At 38.3% G+C, this 18,787-nt stretch overlaps 1 protein-coding gene across 2 annotated transcripts in view; it reads right to left on the minus strand.

Moving 5' to 3' along the window:
- The window catches only part of ARFGEF2 (ADP ribosylation factor guanine nucleotide exchange factor 2), a 108,935-nt gene that overhangs the window by 69,526 nt on the left and 20,622 nt on the right, over positions 1-18,787 (minus strand). For both annotated transcript variants that reach the window (XM_027851359.1, XM_027851348.1), the window contains exons 2-6: positions 13,616-13,646; positions 12,847-12,970; positions 7,615-7,761; positions 5,447-5,626; positions 3,967-4,201 (exon numbers count right to left, since the gene is read on the minus strand). In XM_027851359.1, coding sequence (XP_027707160.1) covers positions 3,967-4,201; positions 5,447-5,626; positions 7,615-7,761; positions 12,847-12,970; positions 13,616-13,646 — 717 coding nt within the window. The remainder of the gene's footprint in view (positions 1-3,966; positions 4,202-5,446; positions 5,627-7,614; positions 7,762-12,846; positions 12,971-13,615; positions 13,647-18,787) is intronic.

Raw genomic sequence — 18,787 nt, forward strand, 5'->3', positions numbered from 1 at the left:
ACATTACACAAATTTGCCTTTACATAAAAGAATCGTGAAAGAAATCCACATTCCAAAAAATACCTATGATAAATGTACATTACAGTACTGTGCACTCTTGTCCCCCCCTTCCCCGCCCCTTGGCTTGGTGCTCCAAGACTCCCACCCCCCACCAAAACAAACAAACAAAAAGAAAAACCAAATAAACAAACACCTAACAACTTAAAAAAGCATAAGAATGGAGGCACAGAGACACTACCACTGGACTGGGGACTTGGCTTGAGACCTCCCGAACTGAGAGAGGAAATTTTTGCCCCACTCCACCCACCCTCCCATATGTTCAGCCCCAGCACGTTTGTCTTCTGACCTTTCATGCTCAGGTACCAAGTGTCTGTCTCTGGCCCCCAAGTGTCACCTTTCCTCTCTTGCTGTGTCCGTTTCTGGCCCCCATGTCTCTGCCCCACTGTGTGTTCTTCTTCTCACTTCCAGCCAGGCTCCTATGTGGTTGTCCCTGGCCCCCGTTCCTCCTCCTGCTCTCTCTCCTCTGTTTCCCACCCTCATGTGTCCTTGAACCCTATGCTGGACCCCTCCCTTCCTGGGCTGCTGCCTCCTTCCCTCTCTCTCTTCTCCACGTGGGAAAATTCTCAAGCAAGAACTGTCTGTATACAAAGATATTATAACACTTTTTGCGGTAGCAAAGAACTTGAAGGAAAGTAGGTTTCAATCAATTAGGGAATGGCTAAACAAACTGTGGTATGAACATAATAATGTAACATAATATTACATTGATACAACTAATTATTATGACAATATTAAGAAATGGCAAATATGAGGAACTCGGGAAAACTTTGTAAGACTTGTATGATACAGAGTGAAGTAAAGCAAACTCAAGAAAACAGTTTACACAATGACAACAAAAAGATTGAGAAAAACAACATTAAACTACTACAACAAAACTCTGGGCACTGCAATGATCAATTGTGACTTCAAAGCCCTGACAGTAAAGTATGCCTCTGGCCTCTAGGGAGACAGGCAGACTAAAGGTTCAAAATGATGCATATGTTGTCAGATAGAATCAATGTGCCGATCTGTTTCACTTAATTATATTTCTTTGTTACAAAGGAGGCCTCTACAGAGGTTGCTGGGAGCACACTGGATAGGGCCCTGGGCCTAGAGTCAGGAAAACCTGCATTCAAACCCAGTCTCAGACATGAGCCATATGACCTTGGGAAAATTATTCAACCTCTGTTTGCCTAGGTTTTCTCAACTATAAAATAGGGATAATAATATCACCTATTTCCTAGGGTTGTTGCAAATGGGACAATATTGGTAAAGAGCTTAGCTTAGTACCTGGTACACAGAAGGCACTATATAAATGATAACTATTATTGTTTTAGAAAATAAATAGTCATTGGGAAATGAAAACAATGTGAAAAAGTAGAGTTTTTTAAAAATTAAACTTAAATTTTTAAAAATAAGAAAGAAATATAAGTGAGTCAGATTATAGAGGGTCTTAAAATGTCTGGCTGAGGCACTAAGAGATAACAGGGAATCACTGAAGGTTTTTGAGCAGAGTAATGACTCAGTCAGATGTAGACATTAGGAAAATCATTTTGGCATCTCTGCTAAAGATGGACTGGACAGGTTACATGGGGACTAGTTTGGGTGGGGGGTAATAAGAACTTGAAAGAGGAGGTACTTCTGTGGAATGAGAAAAAGGAGGGATTACAAGAAATACCATGGAAGCAAAATCAACAGGAAATGGATTGGATGTAGAAGAAAAGGGAGACTCATGCTTTGGGTAACATAAGGATGATGGTTCCCACAACATAAATAAGGAAACTTAGCAGAAGGGCAGATTTAAGTAGAAAGATGAGGAATTACTTTAGACAAGTTGGGTTTGACATGCCAGTAGGCAATATAAATAAAAATGTTGTGTTGGAGCCTATTTCAGTCCCCATCCCCCTCTAGTTATCTGCTATCCTATCTCATAGAAGCAAGATACTACAGTATATGAAGCACTGAACAAAAACTCCTGAGTGAATGATAATCTGCTCACTGTACTCACAGCATGCTATAGAGTCTAGAGCTAAATCAGAAATTCAGGCCACAAACTATAATTCTGATAGCTTTGTTCTCTGTGAGCTCATGATCACCTACAGTGGGCCCATGGAATATGAGAATGTGTCTCAAGTTCAATCAAAGTCCTTAAGAATCAGCCATATCTTCGAGAACAGACACAAAAGTCAACCACAAGGTAAGTCAAACTCATCTTCCGTCTTCCCTTTCTTCCTCCTTCATACCACATCTACAATTCTCAAAGAATCCAAAGCATAGGCTGGGGAGTGGAACTGAAGGATATTCTTTGTAGCTAACTGAGGATTAAGAAGGGCTGGAGACAGCTAGGGGTTGGAGTGGTGGGAAGCAGACCATGTATGTGTGATTATTTAGTAAAAGAGACTAAGAAGGAATAATCAGACAGGTAAGAGAATTAGGAGAGAACGTCTTGAAAACAAAGGGAACAAAAAACATCAAGAAGGAAGAGGAAGTGGTCAACAGTAACAAGAGCTGCAAAGAAAAGAAGATGAGAGAAAATCTGACACTTAGGGATAAGGACCTGCTTTTCATGTTCTTGGCTTCCCCATGAATCACTGCCCTGAAACCCCCTCAGAAGCTAGGAAAACCAACACACATTAAACATGGGGATCTTTCCTGTACAAAAAAGGGGAAAACTAGGAAGTCATTTATGTGAGCTACTATCCACTCCAACCTCCTAACCCAATCTACTAAGGGCTCTGTTGGCTGTAAGGGATAGAATCTTCAATAAATTTCATTTGGCTGCTAAAGTTTTGTGTATGGGTTCTTTTTTTTCCCTTTCCTAGCATGGATGCTGATGTATCACAGAATCACCCCTCTGGAGAAATGCCTACCACCAAATGTAGGAATTAAAATGGGCAGGAGAACTTGATCAATTATTTTATTCATTTTAAGAAAAAAATCCTATGAACCTGACAAAAAGCACTGCTTCAAACTGGTGCCAAGAGGTATAACTGAGATGCCCAGTAGGCCACCAGAGATTTGGGATTGTAGCTCATGAAAGAAATCAGAGCTATACATACAAATTTCAAAATCATCAATGCAGAGATAATTGAAGCCATGGGAGCCAATGATATGATCCAAAGGAAGGAATCTGGAGAAAAAGAACACTGAAGACCCAGGACTGAGCTGTGGGGGAGATATATACATTTAGGTGGCAGGAGATGGATGATTATCCAGCAAAGAAAACTAAGAAAACACAGGTAGATTGCTAAGAGAACTGTAAGTGAAAAGTATCATGAAAGCCAAGGGAACAAAAAGCATCCAAGAGAAGGAAGTATTCAATAACATCAAGAAAGGCAGAGAGATCAAGGAGGAAAGCTTAGATGTAGCATTTAAGAAATCACTACATATCTTTAAGAACTGAATTTGAGTAGAGAAATTGGAAAGGATGGAGAAATAAGTGCAAGGTCCCAATTCAACCACCCTCTCTATGAAATCACCGATTCTCTCAGCCAAAGCATCACATTCGCCCTCAAACTTTTCATAAGCCTTTTGGACTACATTTATTTCTGTATATGCTTTATATCCTCCCCACTTATCAGATTATAAGATTCCTGACAACAGGGATTGTGTCATTTATCTATGTGTGGCATACTGACTCACACATTATAGGTGCTTTATAAATATTTCCCAAATTGACCATCTAGGATTCTTCTAACATTTTAGGTTCCATGTTTGTGGAACCTAAACACAACCATGTTGTGTTCCCTTATGCCTCTACCTATGAAAAAGGGAAGGATGTTGAGAACAAGGTCCAACAAAGGAAGTTCTATGGTGATATTTACCTGAATTCCAAGGGGTTTCACTCATTACTGTGATATCTCATTTCACACTCAAATACAAGATTTCTTTTCAACACAATCAGAAAGCAGACAACCTGGGACATACCTGACAGAGCAGGGCCTCCCTCTGGTTGAGCTTCTCCATTTTCTAGCCTCTCTTCATAAGAACCCCTCCGCTGGTGTTCACCATTCATTAAGTCACTTTTTTCAGGAGTTGATGTTTTGCTCGGTAGTTGGTTGTGCTTTAGCTGGTTAAACTTTGGGGATCCTGCCACAGTCTGAAGCACAGGAGACTGGGATTTGGGATGAGTTGCTTTTTCTAATTCTCTGGCCTCCTGTATCTAAAAGCCAAATAAGAGCAAGATTCAATCCAGATAATCCCCTCCTTCAAAAACAAGTTTGGGGGCAGCTAGGTAGCGCCGTGGATAGAGCACTGGCCCTGAAGTCAGGAGGACCTGAGTTCAAATCCAGCCTCAGACCAAACACTTTACACTTACTAGCTGTGTGACCCTGGGTAAGTCACTTAACCCCAATTGCCTTTAAAAAAAAAAAAGTTTGGATGTTACGTCATCTTCCATAAAGCCTCTACTGAATGAAGTACACATGTAGCCTGATGTACTTTCTCCTTTAATTATACTTTCTTCCTCAAGTGAATTCAGAATTCTCTGCTCTTCTGCACTCATTCTAATTTGCATTCTATTGACAGCATAGCTCATCCAAAGACAGTAGGTATTTAATGTATTCAAAGAGAAATAAAGATTTCATGCATGAAACAATGAGAAAAAAAGGAAAAGTAGATACTTAAGTTCTCAACAGAAATAACAAAATGTAAGAGAAAAATAAAACTTCCTCAACAATTCACAGACTTGCATTCCTCCAAATAAAACAAGCTTGCATGCAACATTCCAGAGTAACATGACTATGTGCTCCTAAAGAAAATCAGGCAAAGAGCTCTGGACCCAAGTGGAGCCAGAAGACTCCAACCCTTGATTCTACCACCTACTAGTGATATAACCTTCAGCTTGGAACTTCATATCTTGGCCTCAGTAAAATGAGGATAACAGCCTAGACCCCACCATCCTCACTCGGAAATTGCAAAGAGAGCATTTTGGAAATGTGAATTATTACTATGAAGACATTAAGGAAACATATCATAGCCTATCTTAAAGATTCGTGTGACTGATAAAAACCAAAAAAGGTTTTTAAGACAGTACAGAAAGCCAATAAAGAAGATCCTTCCTCCTCCCCCACTTACATCAAGGTAATTTTCCCCTTTCCTCATAAAACCCTTCCACTGATAACAGAGATAAGTGAAACAACTCAACACATTAGCCATGTCTAGAAATGTATGACTAATTTTCCATCTGTGTTCCACCAGCAGAAGCAGAGGTATCTCTATAAGGGAGAAATGATAGTGGTGCAACACGCAAGGCCTAGCTATGCACCAGGTTAAAATCAAACATTTTGGGGTCTATTTACACACACAGACACAGACACAGACAAACAGACACACACACACACACACACAAAGACACAGACAGACATCCTTATCAACCCCCAATTATGCAACTGAAATGACAACCTACCGCTTGGTTCTCCATTCGGGTAAAAATGACATTCAACATCTGAGTGAGAGTGGCCTTGGCAGTTGTCTGATTAATGAGATTTTTACTTGCCAGATAGATGTTGTAACATGTCCTAACTGTCTGAAGTATTGTGCCTTCATGAATTTCAATATGTGGGGAAGTCACTGCAGTAAGAAGTGCCTAAAACAGAAAAAACATACATTTTCCATTGATTTATACTTTGTGCCATGTACTGAGGGTCTCCCAAACCCATTTCCTTACCATTTTTAATATTTTTTTGAGAAAAGCTTAAGAAAAAGATAGGTAAGCAAACTTTAAAAGTACAATACACCAAGAATGAACTGTTTTCAGTGATAGCATTTAGTCTATACTCATTAAATCCATTATGACAAATTCATTTAAAATTATAAATTAAAATTTAACTGAACTTAAAGACAGCTGAATTTCTGAACACAATATTAAGTGTTAAACAAACCCTCCACCTAGAAGATAAAATTCTACACAACTGAGCTAACCTACATCAGTCATAAAATAGGCACATTCCAGAGGAAGTCAGATCCCCACTTTTCTACAACTGTTTCTTTAGTTTCTTGTTTAGGTTTACAACAGTGATTTTTAAACTTTTTGTGTGGCATGGACTCCTTTCATAACCTAGGGAAATTTATGGACTTCTCAGAATAATGTAGAAAATACACAAGATTTCCAAGGAAACTAATTACACTGAAATACATTATCAAAATATTTTTAAAAAAACATGTTCAAACTTTTGAGGAGGGACAGAATAGAAAAAACAGGGGGGTAGGGGTGAGTGGGATAGGATAGAGGGAAACATAGTTGGTCTTTCACAACATGACTATTATGTAAGTGTTTTGCATGACCGCACACATATAACCTATATTGAATTGCTTGCCTTCTCAATGAAGGTGGGTGGGGGAGGGAGGAAGGGAGAGAATTTGGAACTCAAAGTTTTAAAAGTGAATGTTAGGGGGCAGCTAGCTGGCGCAGTGGATAGAGCATGAGCCCTGAAGTCAGGAGGACCTGAGTTCAAATCCGGCCTCAAACCAAACACTTGACACATACTAGCTGTGTGACCTTGACCAAGTCACTTAACCCCGACTGCCTCACTTAAAAAAAAAAAAACTGAATATTAAAAATTGTTTTTACGTGCAACTGGGAAATAAGATATCTGGGCAAAGGGGTATAGAAATATATCCTGCCCTACAGGAAAATAGAAGGAGAAGGCAAGGCAACAGAAAAGAAGACAGATTGGGGGAAGGGGAGAGATGGGTAGAAAATCTGGAACTAAAAATCTTGTAGAAGTGAATGTTAAAAACTAAAAATTAATTAATTAATTAATTTAAAAATCCCAGGTGTGACTCCCCCTCCCCCCAAAAAAAACATGTTCAAGTCCTGTAAGTTGAAAATCCCTGCTTTAGAAAAGCATAACAGTTATCCTAGTACTAGACCTTTCCTTATAAAGCAAAAAATTTGAGCCTTAAGATATGGAACCTTAGCATACCAATCTCTGAATCTATTTGCAATCAACCACAGTTGGTAATGTTGCATAACAAACTATTCTAGCAGTAAAAATGGAGGGTAGGAAAATGGGAAATTACTGATAAGTGCCCCTTGAGAAATGGTAGATTGGAAAGCTTTCTCAAGGGAAAAAGACAAGAGAAGCTGCCACATAATCCTTAATTCATAGGCCAATTTTAACTTGTACTAGTGGGGCTATTAAGTTTTAAAACAAAACAAAAATTCCAGTTCCACTTCTCTCATTCAAATAAATTACCTTCCCTTTTGAACCTTACATAGTACTGTTCTACACCTACATTTATAATTTAATATTGTGTATTAAAATTATGCACATACATCTAGCCTAGTTTATTATTCTGCACACATGCTTAATAAATGTTGTTGAATAACTACATTAAATTAAATTGCACGCTAAGAAATTGTAATGTTTAACAATTTAAATGGGGGCAGTGGTTTAAGTAATACTGAATTCTTCTGTTTCAGTTCAGTAACTAATTTACTTTCTTCTAACTAAGCCAACTACATGGTGAATTAAAAATCCAAACTTCCAAAGAAAACAGCACACTCACTTAAAAACCAGAGAGAAACAAATAGACAATAAATTCAGAAATAAACAAATAAATAAATAATACCTTAATTATTTGTAATTGCACCCCTTCATCAGTCTGAGGGCCCTGGAAGCAATTGCAAACAGTTTCAACTATCCGGTCAATCAGACGCTTTCCTGGGGCTCCACTGTCTGGAGCATTTCCAGTAATGTGCCCATATGCAATGAGTTTCTAAATGCAGAGAGAAGATACATACATATATACATACATATTAGATAAGTTTGTGGTTTTCCAGATGGACACAGCAAAACACAGGACAACCAATATTCAAGCCCTTTAACTGAAATAGACTCCCAAGGAACAAGACTAGAATCATTACCTTATAAAATGTGGCAGCTCTGAGATCAAGTCTGCCCTGTTTATGCCTGAATGACTAAAGTCTATTACCTTGATTACCAAGGTAATATTGCAACACATAAATTCATTACGAAAAATGCTGAAATTTGCATCAGGAAATTATTTGTATAGAAGACGGTCTTTCAGAAACTGACTGCTTCTATCTGTAATACTTGGTCATATAATGGCCTGGAGTTCTCAATGAAGGACTGCAAAAAAAGGTATTCTGCTTACTAATTCATGCTTGTGACACTTTTCCACAGCCAACCCAATGAAGATAAATTTCTAACTCTATACAGTACAACACTGGACTGCAGCACCAAATCCAGATAAATGATAAACTACAAGGTACTGAAATTTCTTCTTAGCCCTTCCCCTTTTAAAGTTGCAAAAATACCACCATTTGAGAAGAAGAAAGGATTATAGATTACTACAGCGAAAACAGTAGAAAGTGATACTGCTGGAACCAGGAGAACGTTGTACACAATAACAGCCACGCTGTGCGATGACTAATATTGATAGACTTAACCTTTCCCAGCAATACAAGGATCTAAGACCTTTCCAAAGGCCTCGTTATGGAAAATGCTATCCACATCCAAAGAAAGAACTATGAATTGCTATTTTTTTTCTCTTCTGTTGAGTTTTGTTTCCTCTTTCTGATGGTTCCTCCTATTGGTTTTAATTTTTACTTACAACAACACTAATGTGAAAATATGTTTAATAGGAATATAAATGTATAGCCTATATCAGATTGTGTGCCGTGGTGGGGAGGAAGGGGGAGAAAAATTTTAAACTCAAAAGCATATGGAAGTGATTATTGATAAGTCAAAATAAATTAATAAAAATTTTTTTAAAAAAAGTGATATTGCTAGAAGAAGCAGTACCTTACCTGAGTAAGAGAAGAGGATCCAAACAACATACTACTCAACTCCAATCCACTGGGATCTCCACTCTCTTGATGTGTATGTGTATGTGTATGTGTGTGTGTGTGTGTGTGTGTGTGTGTGTGTGTGTGTGTGTGTGTGTATGTTAAAGGGAGGAATGACTTTCCAACTCTATCTGGATACTGGACTTCTGTTACTATAGCTTTAAAAAGCTAACTGCACACCTTGGCTTCATTAATAGTGGTTCAGCATCCAGAATAAGGGAGATGATGCCACATCCACCATCCACAGTACTGTCTGGTTCTGGGCCCCTGTACTTTAGCAAGGGCATTTACAAGCTGTAGTTGGTCTAAAAGAAGGCAACTAAGATGTGTCAGAGCCTAGAAGCAATGCTATCCAAGGATGAGTTAAAGGATTTAGGGATGATTAACTTAAAGAAGAGAAAACTTAGAGAAGGACATGACAACTGTCATATACAAAATGATTCATTAAACTTGCTCTGTTGGTTCTAGAAAGCAAACCAGGACCAATGAGCAGAAATTATAAAGAGGCATGAGGATGAAAAACTTCTATTCTAATGAAAAAAATTAAAACCCCAAAATGTAATGAACTGCCATTGGATTGACTCCAAAACATCTCTCACCTACGTCCCCTTCCTTCCATTCACCCTAGTGGTGAGTTGCCCATTGCTGAGAGTTTTTAAGCAGAGGCTTCATTCACAATATGGTGGATGTGATTGCTGTTTTATGGACCTGCCTCAGTATCCCCTCACTGGCTCATCACCCATATCATACTTGTAAGTGATTTGCCCAGGGTCACACAGCTAGTAAGTGTCAAGTGCCTGAGACAGGTCCTCCTGACTCTAGGGCTGGTGCACTATCCATTGGGCCACCTCGCTGCCCTCCTCCATATTACACTCCTTAACTGTGAGTGGTCTCCAAGGCTGCCTTAGAACCTTTCTACTTCTCTATCTTTACTCTCTCAACTTCCTGTTTCTATACCTTCGCATGTGTGGCATGTATTCCCTCCTCACCGTCACCTTTTACAATCCCCAGTTTCCCTTCAAGGCTCAACTGAAATGCCACCTCCTATATGAAGTCTCTCCAACTCCCAGTAGCCAGTGCCCTCCCCTCAAAGTTAAATATCAATTTTGTATCTATCTATAAATGTCTATTATGTTTCCTCTGGTGAGACTATAAGCTCTTTAAAGACTAGGACCTTCTGTGTCTCTATCACTGTATAGTTCCTGGCCTATAGCAGGCACCTAAATCAATGTTTGTTGACTGTCTTAGTATAGGTGTCCCCTTATCCCTGGTCAGCTCTAGGAGTTGTGCATTCTCTTCAGTGTTACAAAATTTGCAAGCTTTGTAAAAAGGCAGTATTTGCTACACAGCTTAACAGAGGTAGCTCTTCACATACACAACAGTGAAATTTGATCTTATGTCAGCTATTACTATTGCATTAAAATTTGTCTCCCTGTAACTTTTACCCATTAGTCCTAAAGTTATGGTGAAGCATCAATTCCTACACTTAATCTTCTGGCCCTTCTCTGCTGACACCAGAGAGCAAGTGGATAAAGGGCTGGCCTCTCAGCAGGTCTGGACATAAGACGATTACAGCCACAAAGAGAAGAATCCAAGTAAATCACCCTAGAAAGGGACTTTCGTACAACAAGCTATGTTAAGGCAAAAGCTGCAATGTCTCTTGTCTTCTAGAATTCCACGCTCTACAATCCCTCGACGTAGTGGCTGCTAAATCTTGTGTCACTCTCATTAAGATACCCAACACTTTAATTCTTTCTAACTGCAGTATTTTCTTTTTACCTGAAAGCTCTAGATTTGAGCTATAGTGGTCCTGAAGGTCTTCATTTTGGGGCTGAAGAGATGACCAGTGGATTCTTTCTATTTTCACTTTGCCCTTTGATTCTAAGAGATCTGGTCAGTTTTCTTGAAATATGATGTGAAGCCTCTTTCACTGGTCATAGCTTTCTGGCAGTCTAACAATTCTTAAGTTATCTCCACTTGATATATTTTCCTTGTTAAGTTATTTTTGAACTGTAATAACTTACATTTTCTTCTATTTATTCAGTCTTTTAACTTTGTTTTAATATTTCCTGATGTCTCATGGAAGCATTCATTTCTTTTTGATTCATTCTAATGTTCAAGAAGCCTGCTGCCTGGGTTAAGTTTTATAACTCTTGTCTTAAGCTGTTAATTCTCTTTTCCAAGTCGTTCCTCCATAAACTTCATGTCTTTTCTGGTTCTTTCCTCGAGCACTCTCATTTCACTTATAAAATAATTTTAAAATTCTTTCCTAAACTCTTGCTTCATTTCTTCTGGGAATTCTAGTTCAGCTAGTGCCTACACTGTGTTTTTCTTTGAGGCTTTGATTAAAGATATTTAGGAGTCATTTCCTTCTTCTGGATTTATGTCTTGGGTGTCCCTGTCACCATAAGAATCTTTATTGTGGGATTCTTTTTGTTGTTGTCGTTAGTATCCCCTCACTGGCTCATCACCCATATCATACCTTCTTTTTTGGTGAGGCAATCAGGATTAAGTGATTTGCCCAGGGTCACACAGCTAGTAAGTGTCAAGTGCCTCAGACAGGTCCTCCTGACTCCAAGGCCGGTGCACTATCCATTGTGCCACCTCGCTGCCCTCCTGCGTATCACACTTCTTAACTGTGGGTGGTCTCTAAGGCTGCCTTAGAACCTTTCTACTTCTCTATCTTTACTCTCATTTTCCTAGTCTTTTTGCATTAGGGTCAGGCTCTGCACAAGTCTGGAGGAAATGTCATGGCCTTGCCTTTCTTGTATATTGAATACTGCTTTCTCTGGGTATTAAGTAGTATGCTCTTCACAAATCTCAGGAACAACTCAAGCTAGGGATCAGCATGCTTTCAGTGCCCCTAAAGTTGTCTGATTCAGTGTGAAATCTAATCACAGCCCTCTTGGTCTCAACTATGTGAGGAGTTCCTGAACCAGAATAAGCAATAAAACTACAGACTTGTCTCTAGCTGGAGTTCTAGTTAATTCCTCCTACACCCCAATCACAGTCAACTAGATTGTAGGGTCACAAGTTCAGCACAACAGAACTCTAAGCTTTCTCTTGGTCTGAGCTCCCTGCCCCAGTTTTTCTGCTGTAGGCTTCAAAATGAGATGGAATCTGGAACTGAGACATTGCTCTGTTAACAGAGTTAGAGCACCACAGCTTCTGATCTCTTTTGTTCTTGCTCTTTGCTCAGTACCCAGCCTTAGGCCTGCAATTGCTCCTTGTCCTACTGTGCCACACCAGGTGCAAGTCCCCTTCTTAGTCTACGCTTGGTTTGAGATACTACTCTAGGGTATGTGTGACAGCTTCTAGCTGGCATCTGATTTTGCTCTGGCAATAATATTAGGCCCTTCTTGTTGACAAAGTGTACAATCCCAGACCTCTATTCAGTCCCTAAACTGGAAAGCTCTGTGTAGTACCCTCCTAGCTAGGCCCAGTGTCCACAAACCTCTTCGTCTATCTCTATATGCCAACCTCATCTGATACAAAATGACTTGCTGTGATTTCTTCCTTTGATTTCTCCATCAGGATTTGGTCTTTGGGCAGCTAGGTGGTGCAGTGGATACAGCACCGGCCCTGGATTCAGGAGGACCTGAATTCACATCCAGCCTCAGACACATAACACTCCCTTAGCTTTGTGACTCTGGGCAAGTCACTTAACCCCAACTGCCTCACCAAAAAAAAAAAAAAAAAAAAAAAAGATTTGGTCTGTTGCATTTCCTAGGGTTCTATGGAATAGTTGTGAAGGAAAGCTGAGCTGTACTCCTTCCTCTTACTTCACCATTCTAGCTGATCTCTCTTCACTTAAAATCTAAAGACTATATCCATACCACCCTCAGCAGGGAGAAAAAACATTTACTTCTCCTTTACTTCCAAAATTATTCTGGGTACTCCTAATATTCTTATGCAATAGCTAATCTCTGTCTCTGAAACTTAAAATTTCTGTCCTTAAAAGTTCATGTTAGAGTCAAGTTTAAATACAATACCTGCAGGCAGTCTAGTGATGTACTGACCACCCGTGGAGATTTTGATTGACAGGCTAGTTCAAATGGAAGGAAATACTTGTCAGCCTCGATGAAGTTCGCTTTTGGTGGTGCAGCAGCCCCAGGTCTGGTTTAACAAAAGGAAGGGTAAAGAGGGAAGAATATAGAGTTGTAAACATATTTAGAACTACCCTTTCTAAAGGCAGTTTTAAAATTAAATATGACTACAAACTACATCTGTGACCCAGACAATTAAAAGTTTAAACAAACCTCTGCATTAGGGAACACAAAAGTACCACAAGCAGCAGGCAAGATTTCTTTTTAGCTAATATAACTATCATTCTGTACTGAATCTTAGCATTAGTCATGGTTATACTGCTAGAAAGAGACTAACTAGCACCATTATTAAGAAAGGATTTCCACATATGTAAGTTTTCTATATGCCTAAGGCAACATAACTCTGAGAATACCAAGTCAGAAAAAGCTAAAACATTAGCATTAAGGTTATCTTGACTGTCCTCCAAGTTCAGTAACCTAATATCCCATTATTTGTATAGTAGTTACTACCCACCAAATATTATGAAAAAAGTGTAAAGACTACTGAAAGCTCGTCACTCTATTTTCCATTTATGTGACAAGCACTGAAGTCCGGGAGGCAGGGAGACATGGGGTTTATTTCCAGCTCTAGGACTAACTTGCTGTGTAACCTTGGACAAGTCACTTCCCCTATATAATTAACAATGGATAACAGCAGCTAAGCCCCATAGCTTACCTTTGCTTTTCTAGCTCTGCTTTAATTTCATCTAGAAAAAGAGGAGGAAAAAAAAAAAGGTAGTTACATTAGATACGTGCAGCAGACAATGTTTGACATTTTTTTAGACTGAACTTAAAATTTTTACAATATGGGTTACAAGGAAGACAAAGTAATGGTTATAGAAAGGGAAATAAGTTGCTATGTAAAAATTTGGATTAAACATATTGATGGTTGGTACTCTGTTTCAAGAAAGAATAAAGCTTAAGAAAACACCAAAATAGCAGGGTTTTTTGTTTTTGTTTTTTTTTCAGTCCACTACCAAGACATATGGGACTTTTTTTCCTTTAGAGAAATTTAATCTTAGATCTTAGGTTCCCTACACTTATTAAAACAGTGAACTGCAGCACATCATAACTGTCATACACAGATATGATGCCTGGTATCTAATCTAAAACAAACAAAAAAACCACTTTTAAGCCATTAGTGTTTTAGATTCATGTGTCAATATTTCTTCACACAGCATCCTGATACTTGGGATTTTGTTGTATTTCGTTATCTTAGAATTTCAGAACATACATCACTGGATACTCAGAATTATTTTGTGTTGGGAAATTGTGTACATGACTCGACCTCAGAACTCTGTAGAAAAACTACAATTACCAGGAAAATGCAAATTGTGAATTTTTTGGTTTGTTCACTTCCAAGCGAACTATCTACAATTCTACACCATCCATAAAATAGCTGAAGAAATATCAGTACATACAACCAACATCAAACATTCTGCTGCTATATATAACTCATTAGGTCTACTGCAAAAGGAGACAGATAATAACTTAAAGTCCTAAACCAAAGCCTCACAGGAACAAAAGTGTATATGTTTTTTATGAGACAAGACTTAGCTTTGCCTCCCTTCTATTTTATCCTGGCAAGTAAAAAGAGACATGAGATTGTAGAAATGATCAATAAGATCTGATACCATGAGAATAGCTAAGCTTTCAGAAATCTATACTCATAATGCCAAGACCCATTTGGATGATGAGATCATGTCACAGAGCAACATTAGTACTCAATCTGGCGAAATTCAAGTGCACTAAGGTTTGCCTTTAGTTTTTGCATTCACTGGTATTAAATAAGATGAGAATTCCTTGACCAGAAAGATGGCAGAATAGGTGCTTTCTGCAAATTACTCCAATTTCAAACCTCAAAGTAAAGGTACTTTGTGATGTGTTCATTATTACTATTTATTCTTTAACCATAAGATACAGAAAAATGAAGGGATTTTTAATTTTTTTTTAACTTAGGGGAGTTTTAGTTGAAGTATCATTATAAATTATTTTCTTAATATATCACATATTTCCTATCATTGGAACTCCTTCACGAAAATAATTAGAGTTGAGTTGGGTTCAGAATCTATAAAGACAGAAAACCAGTACAAGGTAAAAGCTTCATGAAATAACATGAAAAAATTCTAATACAGAGAAACTCCATTCAGTATTTCCACACCCAATCCATATACTTAGCACAGGTTTATAAGCAGAGGTAAATTTACAGATCTTTATCTCAGGGTTAGATATAAGGATCCTGAACCCTGCTTCAACCTAACAGGTGGCAGACATTCATTTCTCAGTCACATAAAAGAAAGGGACAATGGGGGAACAAAGGGGAAGGGAAGGTAGGGAGGAACAGAAGACTCAAACAGATGAAAAATATCAGTGCTGAGTACCACAGGTTAGAGGGAAGTAAGTATCAAGTTTGTGAGAAAGGTGACTGAAACCTGGCTGAGGCTAGTCTTTCTCCACCCCAGACTATTCAAGGCAGAGAACCCAGCCTAGTCCATCAGGATATTCTCCAAAGAAATGAAGCTTAGTACAGCCAGCAGCTCAGCTTTACAGATCTGTGCAGCAACTGAAGGCGGAAGGATCAAAGAATGAAGAGGAATCTCAGATGCAAGTGATGGGAAATATCAGCTAAAACACCAAAAGATCAAGAGAAAAAGCATAAAACAAAAACTCAGCCCAAGCAGATAAACCAACAGGCGGAAAATAAGACATAAGGAAGAATAAGTAAAATCTCAAGAGAAATCATAGCACTTTGAGCAAGTATTATAATACAAAAAAAAAATGCTTCAATACTATCTAACGGAAAGGAATCCTGCCAGCTTCTCAGAAATCACACAACAGCAAGAAATTCCCGAATGGTTCAAAAAAGAGAAACAAAACTCTTAAAACAAGGGATCTTAACTTTTTAAAATTAAATTAAATTTATTTATTTATTTTTGGCTGAGGCATTTGGGGTTAAGTGACTTGCCCAGAATCACACTGCTAGTGAGTGTTATGTGTCTGAGGGCGCATTTGAACTCAGGTCCTCCTGACCCCAGGGCCAGTGCTCTATCCACTTAGCCACCTAGTTGCCCTGGATCTTAACTTTTTTGGTGGGCTGTGGATCTATTTAATGGTCTAATGAAGCCAATGGACCCCTGTCTCAGATGCTTCTAAATGGATAAAATACTTTTAAATGGCTAAAATACACAGTAAACTACTGGTTTACAAAGTAAATCAATAAAAATAACTGTGATGGCAATAATAATTAGCATTCATATAGCACTTCAAGATTTGTAAAGGACTTTACACATTATGTCATATGATCCTTACAATATCTTGCTGATAGGTGCTATTATTATCTCCATTTTACAGATGAGGTAATCCATTATATTGAAATAGTTATTAAAAAAATGTTTTTCTAAAAAGTTCTTGGACCTAGGTTAAGAACTTGTCTTAAAAGAGGAAACCAGTAATGAATTGAAATCAGTGTTGTCAATGAAGAATTTAAAAATATCAGAGCAGGAAAAATTGAATACATGATGCAAAATCTCTCCAAAAAGCTATCAGCTCTGAGACAGAGGGCATAACAGATTTGAGGCACAAAAATACGAAAATGTCAACATTAAAAATAAATAAAGAGATAGATAGATATGCATCTAGGTGGCGCAGTAGATAGAGCACCTGCCCTGAATCAGGAGGACCTGAGTTCAAATCCGACCTCAGACCAAACACGTGACACTTACTAGCTGTGTGACCCTGGGCAAGTCACTTAACCCCAACTGCCTAAAAATAAATTAATATGTATATATATATGTGTGTGTGTGCATGTGTGTGTGTGTGTATGTATGTATATATAAAATTCCTAGACAAGCCAAAGCAATGGACCTCACAGACTGGATACAAAGAGATAATTTAAAGATTATAGATCTCCCAAAAGATGACAAAAAAGCCCAAATACCACAATTCGGGAAATAACATAAAACTGTCCAGAACAAACTCTGAATACAAAGCAATGATCAAGAGAATTCACGTTGCTGCCAGGAAACAAACGAGCAAAAAAAAAGCTCCCTCTTCAAACTTCAAAGCAGAGTGGTTAAATTTCTCAATTTCCAAAGCAAACAATAAATGTAATCAGTCAAGAAAATGCCATTCAAATAAGAAAAGGCAATGTGAATAATACAGGTTTATTCTATATTCATAAGAAATTAGAGGAGAGAACAGAAGAGGATATTTCCTAGTCCACTGGGGATAGGAAGAAAATGGACTGAGCCAATGACTGAGTTATTTGGGCAAAGATGGAAACACAGACTATGGGATCCTCAGTTCTGATGTTCAACGAATATATTCAAATCACAAAGATCAGTGCGAGATTTGGACATGAAGACTAAATAAATTCCATTTGCTTGCTACTTCCTATGTCTAAATTGGTTTTCTGATCTCTAAGGCTATTTGTATTCCTTAAAGTTGTGAGAGATGATCTCTGAGAATCTCTCAGGAATGAAGCCTCCTCAGGGAGTTAATTGCTTCTTGTTCTGTTGAAACACTTGCAGCTGGTTGTCCTTGTAAAGAAACGTGATTTTCAACTTTATCAGATGTCCTCCTCTCTCTCTAAAACTATTTACTCTAAAAAGAAAAAGAAAACCTCCTGTCTCCAGGCATGTTGTAAAAAGTGTCTTGTTCTTTGTTGCTGGGGTAGATTGCCACGAATAGATTGGTACCCTCAGAGCTTGCATTAATGAGTCCTGAGGAAGGGGGGGAAGGGGATTGCGCTAGGACCTATATGACCTGTTGATCTGAACACACCTCTGCTCTCTTCAGTCAGTGCCAATTTTTTGGTGTTCTGAGGGAGCCCTTTCTCAAGAAAGCTAATAAATGAACTTTTCTTTTTGCTAATATCTCTGAGTCTCCGATTCATTGATAAGGGTCTCTGTACCCCACACAAAGTTACTGATGATTAAGTAATTAATTAGAAGTACTTCTTACACACTTAAGTTTGTTTATTTAAAATTCTTTCCCCACCCCCAACATAAGGATGGGGGTGGAGGTGGAGAGTAATGGGAGGAAATAAGCATTTATATAGCACCTATTATGTGCCAGACAACGTATTAAGCAGTTAAGAAATATTTTCTCTTTTGTTCTTTACAATAACCCTGCAAGGTAGGTACTATTATTATACTCATCTTACAGTGAAGAAAACTGAGGCAAACAGAGGTTAAATGACTTAACTGGGATCACACAGCTAGTAAGGATCTGAACCTTGACTTGCACTTGGGCTTTCCTGACCTCAGTAACACCTAATATAGCATCTACTATGTGCCAGACACCATCCTAAGCACTTTATAATTATCATCTCATCTAATCCTCATAACAACTCTGGGAGTTGGTGCTATTATTATCCCCATTTTGCAGGTAAGAAAACTGAGAGAAGAGGTTTAAATGACGTTCCTGAAGTCACACAGCTTGTAAAGTATCTGAGATTTAATTTGAACTCAAGTCTTCCTGACTTGGAGCCCAGTGCTCTATCCATCGTACTACCTACCTGTGAGTAAAATACGTGTAACAAAATAGCTGTCAAATTGTATTTGCTCTGTAACACTGCCAAAGAAAAATTTAAGCAATTTAGGAATTTAATTAATAAACTTGAGTTGCTTATAAAAAATAGTAGTAGCTTTGGAAACTAGGGAATTTTTAAAAATTTTATTGTTACTTGTGGTTTTTATACCAGTCACTTCCTGACATAACCCTGCCACTGAGCCCTCCTTCATAACACAGAAAATGAATGAAGTAAAACAGATACAAAGACCATAATGGTTTATGCTTCCACACCCATAAGCCAAGACCAAGAGGAAGGTCTGTTTCATCATTAAAA

Source organism: Vombatus ursinus, unplaced genomic scaffold (genome assembly GCF_900497805.2).
Source record: "Vombatus ursinus unplaced genomic scaffold, bare-nosed wombat genome assembly UNPS02000580.1, whole genome shotgun sequence".
Taxonomy (NCBI): Eukaryota; Metazoa; Chordata; class Mammalia; order Diprotodontia; family Vombatidae; genus Vombatus; species Vombatus ursinus.